This window comes from Ambystoma mexicanum, chromosome 2p (assembly GCF_040938575.1).
Source record: "Ambystoma mexicanum isolate Mex_15411 chromosome 2p, UKY_AmexF1_1, whole genome shotgun sequence".
NCBI lineage: Eukaryota > Metazoa > Chordata > Amphibia > Caudata > Ambystomatidae > Ambystoma > Ambystoma mexicanum.
This window is the reverse complement of record NC_090923.1, coordinates 963,334,043-963,348,044: the sequence shown is the minus strand read 5'-3', so window position 1 is coordinate 963,348,044 and position 14,002 is coordinate 963,334,043. Positions and strand designations below refer to the sequence as shown.

The 14,002-nt window shown below is 46.1% G+C and overlaps 1 protein-coding gene across 1 annotated transcript in view; it reads right to left on the bottom strand.

Moving 5' to 3' along the window:
* The window catches only part of ANTXR2 (ANTXR cell adhesion molecule 2), a 491,546-nt gene that overhangs the window by 170,134 nt on the left and 307,410 nt on the right, over positions 1-14,002 (bottom strand). Inside the window, exon 11 of the mRNA XM_069644750.1 lies at positions 3,871-3,949. Within this exon, the coding sequence (XP_069500851.1) occupies positions 3,871-3,949 (79 nt within the window). The remainder of the gene's footprint in view (positions 1-3,870; positions 3,950-14,002) is intronic.

The window sequence follows — 14,002 nt, the reverse complement described above, 5'->3', positions numbered from 1 at the left end:
TTTCAGCGGTTGCAAGTGGTGGCTGAAACAGACGGGAGGATGGTTATGCTGAGGGGATTGGTAGAGAACAGGGAGATAAGTATTGTTAACACGTACGCCCCAAACCAAAACAGAGCGGCGTACATTAGGACACTGAGTGCGAATCGAGGCGCGTGTGTGGGTAGCGCGGTGATCTGGGGAGGGGACTTCAGCTGCGCACTGAACCCGAGGGTGGATAGATCGGATGGGAAATTAGATAGACCGGCCCCTGCAGCCAGGGCGCTACAGACACTGCTTGATGACTTTGGGCTGGAAGATGCATGGAGAGTGTGGCACCCTGGGGAAAGGCATTATTCGCATTACTCGGCCCCACAGCAGTTATCAACGAGGCTGGACTATGTCTTTGCATCACCTGAAATGATAGCAGGGATGGCACACATAGAGTACAGGGCCAAGGTCCTCTCGGACCACTCGCCACTGATTCTTGCATGGCAATATTGCCCCCCGAGGGCGAGGATCCCGACATGGCGCCTACGAGCGGCGGCGTTGAGGGACCCCTTCTTTAGAGAGGACTTGCGGGAGGAGATAGTAAACTATTTTGAAACCAACACTGGGAGTGTGGACTCGGTGGGGACCTTATGGGAGGCCTTTAAGGTTGTCATGAGGGGGGCGGCCATGGCGAAATCCAAGGGCCTACAGGGGGGGTTTCGGCTGAACTGAGGGAGACGGAAGCAAAATTGGAAGAGGCCTTAAAAACCGGTGACGACACAGCAGAGAAACTAGATTTGATACTTAAGCTACAGCAAAAATGTGCGAAATACTGGGAGAGGTTGTGTAACCTTAATTATAAAAGGTACATAGAGAGACAGCATGTGGGAGGTGATAAACCGGGGAGACTTTTGGCGTGGTTATATAAGAGCGAGACCCCCAGATCCACAATTAGAACTATAGAGAGGGAAGATGGTAGCGTAGAGGATACCCAGGAGGGAGTTAATCAAGCGTTTGTGGATTATTATAAAGTGTCATACGGGGAAGATGGGGACAGCAGCCGTGTAATGATAGAGGAAACTCTGGAGGATATGGGGCTGCCCAAGATAAGCGAGGAGGAAAGAGAGGAATTGGACTCCCCGATTACCCTGGAAGAACTTGGGGAGGTGGTGATGCAGTTGCCTACTAGTAAGACCCCGGGGACAGATGGGCTCCCTAGCAAATTTTATAAGGTATATATAGAAGAGGTCCTCCCCCCGCTGCTAGAAATGATAAACAAAGTATTCGAGATGGGCCGCTTACCGGAGTCACTGAGAGAGGCTGTCATAGTACCTCGCCCTAAACCAAATAAACCTGGGCGTAGCTGTGGTTCCTTTAGACCTGTGTCAATGCTGAACCAAGACGGCAAAATATTAACTGCAGTCTTGGCGAATAGACTGAAGAGGGTCATTAGCAAGTTAATACATTCGGATCAAACGGGCTATGTCCCCCATAGAAACATCACCAATAATCATAGGCGACTCCAGAGGATTATTGAGTTTGGCAGTGGAAGGGATGAGGAAATGGCAGTCGTGTCCTTGGATGCGATCAAGGCCTTTGACTCTGTCAAGTGGGCATGGCTGCTGGCGGCCCTGAAGCACTATGGGTTAGGGCCTGGCTATGTGAGGTGCGCGAAGATTTTGTACAGTGAACCGCTGGCTATAGTTAAGACAGGATCTGTGATATCAGAGAGGTGGCAGCTTAGCAGGGGTACTAGACAGGGATGCCCGTGGTCTCCTATCCTCTACATACTGGCCCTGGAACCTCTTGCGATCTATCTGAGGCAACAATATGACACTATAGACATTGAGGTGAAAGGGGAGCGGCACCTGATTTCCCTATACGCAGATGACATGCTACTGTACCTACGATTCCCAGAAGAAAATCTCCAGTACATCCTAGAAGTGATGGAGAGATATGCGGTGTTGTCTGGTATAGCAGTGAATCGCCAGATGTCCAGCATGTTCCCATTGGGGGGGTACAAGGGGATTCCATCGGAGCGATTACCTGTATTGCAAGTACCATGGGCAGTTCGCACGTTTCGGTACTCGGGGATAAATATATACCACACTGTGGAAGAGGAGCATAAGTGTAACACAGAAGTAGCCTTTAGAAACATTGAGAAGTGCATGCGGTTTTGGGCGAAGCTGCCTCTGGCGATGATGGGGCGGGGAGCGATGCTAAAGATGGTGGTCCTGCCGAGGCTCCTACATTACTTCGGGAATATACAGTACCTGATTCCTAGGGTTTTTTTACCAAACTAAATAGCATGTGTAGGGACTTTCTGTGGCACGGCATGCGAAACAGAGTGGCGTTGTGGAAGCTTCAGAACTTCCATGACAAAGGGGGAATTAAGCTGCCCAACTACGAGGCATACTATGTGGCGAGCCAGTTGCAGTATGTTGCCAAATGGCTATCTGATGAAGAGACCTCCGAACACAGGTTGTTTGGGCGTGATTGTGCACCTTTTTACTTGAAAGAAGTCATGTGGGCACCCAGAGCGGAAATGGGGAGGCGCCCTAAAATGATGCTACTAGGGTGGAAGGTGTGGCGCAGGGCATGCCAAATGATGGGGGACCCGTCCCCATGCTCACCGCAGATGCCATTGGTAGTATTGAGAGGGGCGGACGCTCAGCTGCGACTGATACTCCGGACCCACTGGGAACCGCCTGGGGTGGCAACGATGGGGGACATCTGGCAGGAGGGCTCTAGTGTTACTTTTGAGGGGCTGCGGGAAGTAGCTGGGTTGCATGAAGGCCCGTACATTACGTACCACAGAATGGTACAGAGGATTAAGAGAACATGGCCTGAAACTGTATTGGAGGAAGAATTGGATGCCACCATAGACGTGATATATGATATAGCTGAGGGGGGTCATGAGATTTCCAGACTGTATGAGATGTTGATGTCCAAAGTGGGGAAGGAGGTCACGCAGTTGAGAATGGACTGGGAAACGGAGGTTGGGGCCCAAATGGGAGATGGGATGTGGGAAAGGGTGCAGGGGTATCATAAGAAGGTGTCTAGAAACGCGAGGCTCAAACAGATAAAGTTGTACATAACACACAGGGCTTACATGACGCCTTGGAGGATATCGAGGTTCGAGATTGCAGGTCGGCAAGCATGCCCCAAATGTGACGAAGAGAACGCGGGCATGGTGCATGTGTTCTGGTCATGCCCGATCATAGAGAGGTTCTGGAGGGGTGTAAAGGAGAAACTAGAAGGAAGAGGGGTCAAGATAGTAGTGGATACGGTGTGGGCCTGTCTGCTGGGGGGGTTCCCAAGACCACAGAAACTCAGGCACGTAAGCAAACTAAGGGACCTGGCTTATGTGCTAGCAAAAAGGAGGATTGCCATGGGACGGAAGTCATTCCATGTGCCGAGGATAGAGGTGTGGTGGAAAGACTTGCAAAAATGGGCAGAAGCCGAAACCACGGCATGGCAAGAAGCGTGTAGCAATGGGGGGGAGGAGGAGAATGAGTCCCTGATGGCCTGGAAATCACTGATAGCCGGACTGTTTGGGTCATTGGACGACCCGACTGAGCCTGTGGAGGAGATGACCGAACCACAGGGTGTGGGAACTGAAGGTTCAATGCAATAGACTCGCAAGGGGGGTGGGGTAGAGGGAGTAGTGGTTAGGAAGTTTAAAAAGTGTATTGAAACTGTTGGAACATGCACTGTTTGTTTGGTTTATTGTTTGTTTGTTTGTAAAATTTAATAAAAACCTTTTTTTAAAAAAAGGGAGGAAGAGAAAACATAATGACAAAATTAAACAGGAATTGCAAAGTAAAGGGAGTTTGGTGGTACATGGAGGGGGGCAGAATGCTACTGCTAGTATCCTATTGACATAAGGCAATGTCTACTTACGCAGTGTGAGGCAGTGATGGTTATGGCACTGGTGATGGGAGTCTGCCCATTGTTCAAGCTTATAAGGACATCCAAGGTACTGCAAGGAAATAAAACATCCAAATAGTAAGCAAGATAACCTGGCAATAGTGTACTAGAGTGTAACTAAAGGCAATAGTTTACCATGCTACGGCTGACATATACACGCTTACCAGTATACAAATGCTGATCCTGACGAAGGGGTGTTGGACCCAGTATGAGCAAAAATGGACTCAAATGCAATTGTCTAGAATATTTGCAACCTTTCCTGTTCCTTATGCATAAAGCCAAATCCGTCACAGATATGCCTTGTATTAGAGGTTTAAAGCTGGCACTAACAAGAGAAACTCAGGATAGCACACTTGAAGTTCCCATGCTGATGCCCAACAGACAACTACATGCCAAGCCGTGATGACCCAAGCATGAAGCCTGAGTATTTTTAGAGATTTAAGAAAGACTTGAATTGGGTGAATGCCAAAAAAGCATGATTTTGTTTGAATTATTCTTACATCATATAACTTCCACAGAATGGAGAAAACAACTCGAACATCTAATTCCCATTGGAGTAAAAAGCCTACTCAAGGGGTGATAAGAGAATGATGGTGATGGTTAGGTTTAGGGAAAGTTGATGTTGCACTGACAGTACAACATAAGGATTACATTCCAGAATTCCCTTTCCATCTGGATCGATCGTGTTCAGGATTGTGGTGGCCCGCATGCTTTTGTATTCTAAGGACCACATTTCTCAGAATGCACAAACTCTATCTGTACCATGTCAGGGCGAGGATGGGTGAGGGACCAGATTGCCTGTGGCTGCCTGGTGCCAGCAATGATCACAGTTGAGGCAGCTGGTCATTAGCCAGCTTTTAAAAGACTCTTTGCTTTATTCCAACATTGATCGTTGAGGCAATGCTCGTGCTTTGACTGATCCTCTTGTTCCTAGATCCTAGTACCTTTTTTCCTGGTTCCAGATCTTAATTAAGCAATAGGCCCGAGCCGCGGGGACATTACTGAGTCAGGTAATGCCCCGGGGCCGGCGAGGACCTTAACGAAGGCCCCGGGGCATTACCTGACTCAGTAATGCCCCCGCAGCGAGGGGCTTATTGCTGTTAGTACCCCGGGGTACTAATAGCATTCTTTTTCTGTTCCGAAACACTGCAGCGTTTCGAACAGAAAACAAAAAAAAATTGCCACTGGGGAAGGGAAAACAGAGTCTGTTTCCCTTTCCATGGCAACCATTGGGAGCAGACACAATGGGGACAGAAGTGTTCGCAGCGCGTTCACTCTTGAAAACTGAGCAAAAAGAAGGTAAATGGGGTTGGGAGGGCAGGGAGGGGATTGTTTGGGTGGGCAGAGAAAACAATTACCTGAATCCCCGGCGGGGGAGGATGGCAGCCTCCAGCCGTGTGGTGGCTCGGAGCAGGGGTTACCCTGTTCCGAGCCTCCTCATTGGCGGAGGGGTTTCCACACACCCCCGCCGGGGATGTGAAGGAAGCTTAAGCTTCGAGGGATCTGCGTCTGGTAAAGCCTCAGCGAGAGCCAATCAGATTGTGTGTAACAATCCGATTGTCACTCGCCGGGTACTAATGAAATGTAACTTTTGCTGTGATTATCAGTGTTTTCTGCTTTCTGGCCGGTTTAAGAACCCTATGTATTGCTGAGCCTAGCTTTTCAACCTAGCTCTGATTTCCCGTGAACCCAGTTTCTTGAGCTTGATTGATTTGGGAGTGTTCCGGTTTCCACTACTATTTCCCTCCTTTCTTTTCCTGCATGGGTGAGGGTAGATATTGGGGATTGCAACGCATGCCACCAGCTGTCTGATTGCTTTGCCTTTGATCACAGTCATCTCCATGGTTATTGCAGCCACGTTGTGCTCTTGTGTGATTGGAAGCCATGGTGGGCTTCCCAGGAGATTTTCATTGCCTTATGAATGTTCTCAAGTCGTCTAGTTAGTAGATCGTCATTGCTTGTCTTGTCCGATATTTGGACTTAGTGCAGACAACAGCAATCGTAACAGCAGTTGTGGATTGGGCGCTTGCTGGGCTTCAGTGTAATTATAAAGAACTCCCGAGTTACATCCCTTTTAGGGTTTCTGCTTTATCCTCCTTATCTTGCGCACCCACTTTGTTCGCCTGTAGGTAATATTGTTTTCACATTTTCTTTACTGGATTAACGTCAATTGCCTGTAAAAGCTTGAGGACATTTCCCTTGCCAATATCCGCCTATCTGTGTGTGTGTGTGTCTTTGTGTGTGTCTGTGTGTGTGTGTGTCTTTGTGTGTGTCTGTGTCTGTGTGTGTGTGTCTGTCCCCGGTCCCTCTATGGAATCTCTTTGGAATCCACATAAGGTTTATACTATCATATTTTTACTCCCCATGACTGTATATATAGTGTCTGCTCGTAGTATCTTGCTCTATTCATATATTAACACACTCTCCATATGTATCTCGCTGATATTTATTTGGGGTTTTATGGCATGACTATCTTATGCACAGCACGTTGGAGTGCTACACATTAAAATAGTTTTTGTTCGGGGCAATGATGAGCTGCATCAGGGTGGGGCTGGGGACCTATGGAAAGTCGTGCATAAGGGTTACCATGCAGCTGTAGCATGGGTGCATAGCCGAAGATTAGCATTTAAAACCATGTACTAAATTAGTGGGCCTGATTACAAGTCTGGCGGTCTGGAAATAAGGGTTCCGGTAGCAACTTACTGGCACCCTTTACGGACCATGACACTACAAGTCTGCCTGCAGGGTACGTTAAGCCCGGCAGTTCTGAACTGCTGGGTACATCGGTCCCGGTAGGCAGTCTTGCCACAAGCACTGGCACGTTAGCAATGGGGCTGGTGCTTCCGTCTCCCCACTCAGGAGTGGGGAACAAAATTATCCGGCGCCTTACTTCCCGATCCGCCAGGACTTGTAATGTCCTGGTGGCACCGGGATATCAGGTGCCGTAAAAGGGTTATGAGTCTGGGGGCAATCCGTCGGTAGGACTGATGAGTTACCGCCGGACTCATAATGAGGCCCTGTATTAGCCTTTTGGAGTCTAGCTGGCTGAGGAACAGGTGTAACCCTGTAAAGTATTAGCCATACCACATGGGCACTGAAGCAGTTTGAGGATGCAGAAGATCTGCCTGGCACAGGATTACATGGGCACTACAGGTCAACATAAGGTAGATATTTCTCTGTATTGGGGCTGGTTTTGTTCACCCACCTAATCGTAAATATCCAGGCTGGTTTTTACAGTAACATAAACCTGTGCAAATAATCTCAACTGAAATGTATTGTATGTGAGTTTTTCTCATACATGTTTGTTAGAGATATTCCGAAAACCGAACATGATTTTAGTATTTGCTGGGTTGCCAGACAGGGCCCTAATCTATTGTGAAATGATCTCTAGCTCTATAGCTATAATTAGTCTCACTTGTATTTCCCAGACCATAAAGAAGCATGTCTTCCTCTATACCTACAATATTCCCCCGTTCTATACGTATGGCATGTATGAAACCCAATTTATACTAAGTATCCCTCTAGTCTATGGGATTTCTTGGTCAATACCAGTGATATTGATCTCTCTGTCTATATCATTAGTACCTTTTGCTCTACATCAATGGTATTTCTTAATCGATGCCGAAGCTATGTCTTGATCTGTACCAATGGAATTTGTCGTTCCCGTCCTATGATATTCCTCGATTTATAACTATTGTATTCTCTCCCTGTACCCAAGATCCCACTCCAGATCCATAATATTTAAATGTATCCCTATGGCATATATATTACTCTTTCATCACCCGCTCCAGATTGGGTGGCTGCCTCATGTATTATTTCTCTTCATGACAAAGGCATTTCACTCTCTCCCTCTCTCAATAGCATCGATTATTCAGTGTGAAAGTCAAACGAGTTGAGCTAAAGTGAAAATAATTAATGGAACAAGGAAGAACGCATTTAGTGCATGATCTAGGAGGAGCTGAAATGAGAGGAGATGTACACAAAGAAGGCTAACTCTGCTAGGCTCTGTGGGCTTTTGTGGCCATGCACTCTAACGCCAGGGGCCCTCCCTTGGCATATGGATCGCAAGGCAGGTGGTGAGAGAGTGCAAGAAGGGCCCCAGAAGTAAGGCCATGCCTGACCTCTGCAAACAGAGCGCACCACTCAAGGGCAGGAAAAAGAGACTGGGAGGCAAGAAACTGAAAAGAATGATACAACTTAAAAAAAAAAAAAAGATTTGGCATGCGATCTCAAAAAGTGCAGTGTAAGCGAGTGGAGCCAGGAAGGAGCCAGGATTGTGTCCAATGAGCATCAGCCCCACCACCAGATGCAAGCAAAAGCAAGGCATCTCAGGACAAGCCAACCTTTTCAGAATTGTATTCCTGATCTCGATGCAGATTATTCGGGGTAATGTAAGGTGTGGGCCCTTTTTGCATACCCAAACATAACTGATGGCAAACAGCATATATTTCTCAAGATTGTGTAACCAGATGCGATACACACATTTACTCAGAGGGAATCTGACACATTGCCACGTGCTGCTCAAGTCGGGCTCATTTGTGGTTCCCCCACATCCTGTGGGTTATGGGTGACCTTCCATCTCACAGATGCTTATTTGAGGGGATTCCGAAAGTAGGGCTAACTAAGGGGGGGTCGTCTTAGGATCCATAACAAAAGACCCAATGGACATTTGCTAAAACTGACTTAATTTACCTCCAAAAGTTCACACACTGAAAATGCTATGGGCAACCTTTGAAATATCTAACTAAACAGAATGAGGTGTGGTTCAAGCGGTGGCATCGCAGTGGATCGATGTGCAGTAGGGGGTGGAGTCTGACGTGCTCTCTTCCAATTAGAGATTCTGTCACTGGAATACCTCTGTCGTGGTTCATATTTCAAGTGTGTACAAATTGTGATGGGAAATAGGGTAGGGACCTGGTGGCACTACTCGGCTACAGGAGCTCTATCGTGGTTCTCAGCACTCCCCGACTTGTAACTGTGGGATTTTCCCCAGTGGGTCATTGTGCTTCCTACGTTAGAGTGCTTGTTAGCTGCTGGCAATGCATTCCGTCCTTTTATGGGCCAATATGTTGTTAAGGGCTTGACAACCAAGAGAGCTTGCTCCTCTGCCCTTCACTCCATCCACCGGCCAAAGACCATTCGTGAAAACGATGACACTTCATTATTGCATGAAAATGGATTAGGGAGAATGAGCTTCCTACTTTTAGTCCCAAATAGTAGAAAACTGCTCCACCATCTTTGAATGATGAAAGTTTGCTCCTTTTCAATTTCCAGGCAACATCAGGTTTCAATTCAGAATTGTAACCATGTATCCCTCCTGATGAACCATTGTAAAAGAATGGAGAAACACGTGTTGAGGGTAGCATTTTGAAATTGATGTACGAACAATTGTTGATGACAATTATGTTTTGACATTGAAGAGGAATCTGATGATGCACACAAAACTGATGGTGATGATTATGATTTGAAATTGAAGAGGAATTTGGGAAAATAAAGTGGTGGGTCGCATTTTGAAACAAATGCACAGAAAGATAATGTTAACAATTATTATTTCAAAATTGAAGAGGAATTTGAATACAATGAACCACAAATTGGGCCGCAAAGCCAAGGATACTCAAATTGTTTCTCTTTTCATAGAAAGTTTGCAATGGCTCATTTGTGGACGGGGTTAAAGCCCAACTAATTCTGACTTGTGTATGTGGCCTTCGCCTTCTGTACGTTCATTTGGAAGAATCCCCTTCAACTGGTTTGCTGTATGTTATAATAAGATTTTATTGGTTTGCCTTTCTTGGTTCCTTAACTAGTCTACCATGTCTGGGCGCGAAACGTTGGACCACCCCACCTATGGATCTTCTCCTGTATGTCCACCACCTCACTTTCAGAAAACCGCATAAGAGGTGGCTCTTCAACTAACCAGTCAGCAAACAAGCAGCAAAATGGAAGCTAGGCAACATATCTCCATCGGTATCCCTACATATTATCCCCACCAAAAATATCGCCGTATATATCGTTGTCCGGAACGCCATAGGCAATATTTTTGGGGGAGGATAATTTGTGGGAGCGGGGTTTGCAGGGGTTTCCCCTGCACATTTAAAAATAATGGAGGGGTTGCGGGGGTGTCCCGCACAGGTTGCATGCCTCATTATCACGGCAAAAATATGACAATATTTTTGTATCGCAATATTTTTGCGGGGATATTAACACATGGAACCATCTCCATCCTGTGACCACACACAATAAATGAACAAGGTGCCCACAAACAAATGGATTGTACCAAAGAAAACAAACAAGGTATCCAACCTGCCCACAAACATGCTATTTTGTGAGAGATACCTTCTTTGTCCCCTTTTAAAGGAAGATTATTTGCTCGCACCTCCTCAATCCTGCCTTGATAGGTGTTGATCTGGGATAAATATATACCTCAATATAACATTCCCTTTAGCAATCAAAAGGAAACCCATCCTGGAAACTTGACCAAGCAAGCAACACAAACCACAGGAGACTACCACTCATCGGCCCCCCGCCCGTCCATAACCACCTGCGTCATGATTTGTGGGCCACTTCCCCTAATGCACTGCACAAACAAAACCCAGACATTTGCAACTCCTACCCACACAAACGCCTCCCTCCCTTCCCCAACCACTAATAACTCTTCACCACTGACATGTTGTCACCTTTACACACACTCCCATCGGAAGGAAGACCCACCAGGTATAGCATAGCTCAGAGACTCCTACCCGCACTCCTTCCATCAACAACCATTTCGGCTCAAATCGTTTTCAGTCATGCATTCATTAATATAAGCATTACCTAGCAATGCGGACGCCCTTGAGCCATCATGCACCTCTATGCACCCCACTCCAAAGCCCCCTCTATCCAACCAACACCCTGGCAACCCCTGTTTATTCTTACAGAGCCAGGCCCAGCAAGACCAGCATTATTGACAGACGGGAACTATATAAGACTACTTACATTATCTTACCGGACCTACCTTGAAAGCATGATACATCCTTGTTCGTGTGCAGCGATGATATTTAAGTCAGTTCTTTTCTAACTCAAAGAAGCCTGAGGTTGGAATTCATGACACCGCTGAAAGTTCAGAGATCCTGGGAGGCAAACCCACTCGGGAAATGGCAAACAAACACCTTAGAGGAAAATAAGAGTACTGAGGAAAACTGCCCCCCTGTGAGGATTCGTGGACGCTTGGACAGAAATGAACAAAAAAGGCCACTGAAAAAAGATAGTACGGGGCCCAAAAGGTCGAACTGAGGCCCATACAAAATAATCACCTTCACCAAGAGGTGCAAGAAGGTTTCATCCAACTGTCTACTCCCATTACTCTCGTTATAAATGGTCACGTGGCCCAGTCTTCATTGGCCTATGTCAGGAAAGGCCCAAAATATGTTCTTCTCTCCACCATCTTCAATGAGGGGGGACCACACTATCTAGCTTGGTTTTGGTCTCCACTTAGTTTCCTCTTAATACTTTGTTCTTTCAATTTTGTAATCTCTCAAAAGTCAAATAAGCTAGGTTTTAGAATTAGGGTGCTCTCTGCAGTTGTAATTTTTAAACCACAGTTGGTCATTTTGTATTCTGATAGTTTTTTCTGACTAAAGGCCACTTTATCCTGACTACTGATTACGCGGTTCCACAATTGTTTACATATTTCAGTTTTCCTGAACCTACAGTGCTTGGGGATAACTGCTCTATGGCCGCACTATTTCTTTGGGAGCACAAACACCTGCCCCAAAGAGTGTGGCTGAGCCCCTGGTGGGATTACAAGAGGTCTCACCACATTTTCCATTATTACAAATGTGGGGGCTCTGCAAGGCCCTTGGTAAAGAAATATTTTACCCCCGCCCCTCCTGCCTCTTCAGAAATTGTGTTTTCCCCAGCAGTGTCACTGCCAGCTCAGTCTAGAGTTCTCTGACAGGGGACACTGTCTAATATACCTAGCGATCTCTACCTGGGGGAACTGCCTGAAATATCTAGAAATCACTACTACAGGGACACTGCCTGATATGCCTAGCGATCTCTACCAGGGGGCACTGCCTGATATGCCTAGCAATCTCTACCAGGGGACATAGTCTAATATGTCTAGAGCTCTCTACTACGGGGAAACTGCCTGATATGCCTAGCAGTCTCTACCAGGGGACATAGTCTGATATGCCTAGCGATCGCTACCAGGGGGTGCTGCCTGATATGTCTAGAGGACTCTAATACGGGTCACTGCCTGATATGCCTAGCAATCTCTACCAGTGGACACTGCCTGATATGCCTAGAGATCTCTACTACGGGGGCACTGCCCGATATGCCTAGCAATCTCTTCCAGGAGGCACTGCCTGATGAGTCTAGAGATCTCATGGTCCCTCTCACATGGGATAAGTTCTTAGCTCTAACTAAATGTCCCTATGGAGGAAAGGAATATGTTCCTGGATGCATCCAGAGAACAGCCAAAGGGGCACTTGCCCTGTCCTGGCTCACTACCTTCATACAATTGCTAAAATGAGGTGCACGCCCTTGGGAGTCAACAAACTTCTTTTAATCATGTCGCTAACCCTCGGTGTGACTTATATATAAATCACAGCGATCATTGGTCCAGAATCTATAGGTCCAATCACTGCTGCGTACTAAAAATGCAATGGATATTATTTTCAAGCTCATATATTACTTTCTTATGAGACAAGTGGTACAGGTCATCACCCTGAACCCATATTTGTCAACCGGTTTCAGCGGGGAAATATAGTTTGACGCCTTCTTCAGGACTATAGAGATATTTTTTGGCACTCTATACATTCACAAATAGACAGTGAAAATTCTCTGTCTTTCAATTTCTTGATCTGGATCCAGCGTGTTCCATTTCTAGATGGGACATCTCATCTGCGTTTCAGCTCCCTTTAAGGGAAAATGCACACATCAGAGGCCTCGAGGTATATGACTACTATACATTCTATGGTACTCTTATTCGTCTAATTTCTTACCACTATCTTTTGTCTGTTATGATAGGTCTTCAATTCAGGTCTTCTTTTCCTCCTCGTCTATTTTTGTTTTATTCTTTTTTTCTCTTTTCCTCTTTCTCTCACAGAATAAAACAAAAATAGACGCCTTACCGTGCACTGGAAACTAAGTGACGGTAAGTGAGATAAAATTGAAGTATTAGACCTTACACTGGATTAATGCAGGGGGGTTTTGAAACACAGCTGACCAGGGATTCTTTACTCACTAGAGATTACAACTCCTGAGAGGAAAAGAAGACCTGAATTGAAGACCTATCATAACAGACAAAAGATAGTGGTAAGAAATTAGACGAATAAGAGTACCATAGAATGTATAGTAGTCATATACCTCGAGGCCTCTGATGTGTGCATTTTCCCTTACAGGGAGCTGAAACGCAGATGAGATGTCCCATCTAGAAATGGAACACGCTGGATCCAGATCAAGAAATTGAAAGACAGAGAATTTTCACTGTCTATTTGTGAATGTATAGAGTGCCAAAAAATATCTCTATAGTCCTGAAGAAGGCGGCAAACTATATTTCCCCGCTGAAACCGGTTGACAAATATGGGTTCAGGGTGATGACCTGTACCACTTGTCTCATAAGAAAGTAATATATGAGCTTGAAAATAATATCCATTGCATTTTTAGTACGCAGCAGTGATTGGACCTATAGATTCTGGACCAATGATCGCTGTGATTTATATATAAGTCACACCGAGGGTTAGCGACATGATTAAAAGAAGTTTGTTGACTCCCAAGGGCGTGCACCTCATTTTAGCAATTGTATGAAGGTAGTGAGCCAGGACAGGGCAAGTGCCCCTTTGGCTGTTCTCTGGATGCATCCAGGAACATATTCCTTTCCTCCATAGGGACATTTAGTTAGAGCTAAGAACTTAAGCTATAGGTTTGAATTATTTTAACAAAATAGATTCTGTTTGTGATGTGTTGGAATATACTGGGGGAGACAGAATCCAGATACCCATGTGACTCTAATTGTATTGACCCTCTCACATGGGGCCTGCCTGTAGTGATGGTTTCCTTTGCAGGGGGAATGTCTGCCCAGGTCTTGGCCCTCTAACACAAGAGCACTGCTGCACCAGAGTGGAGC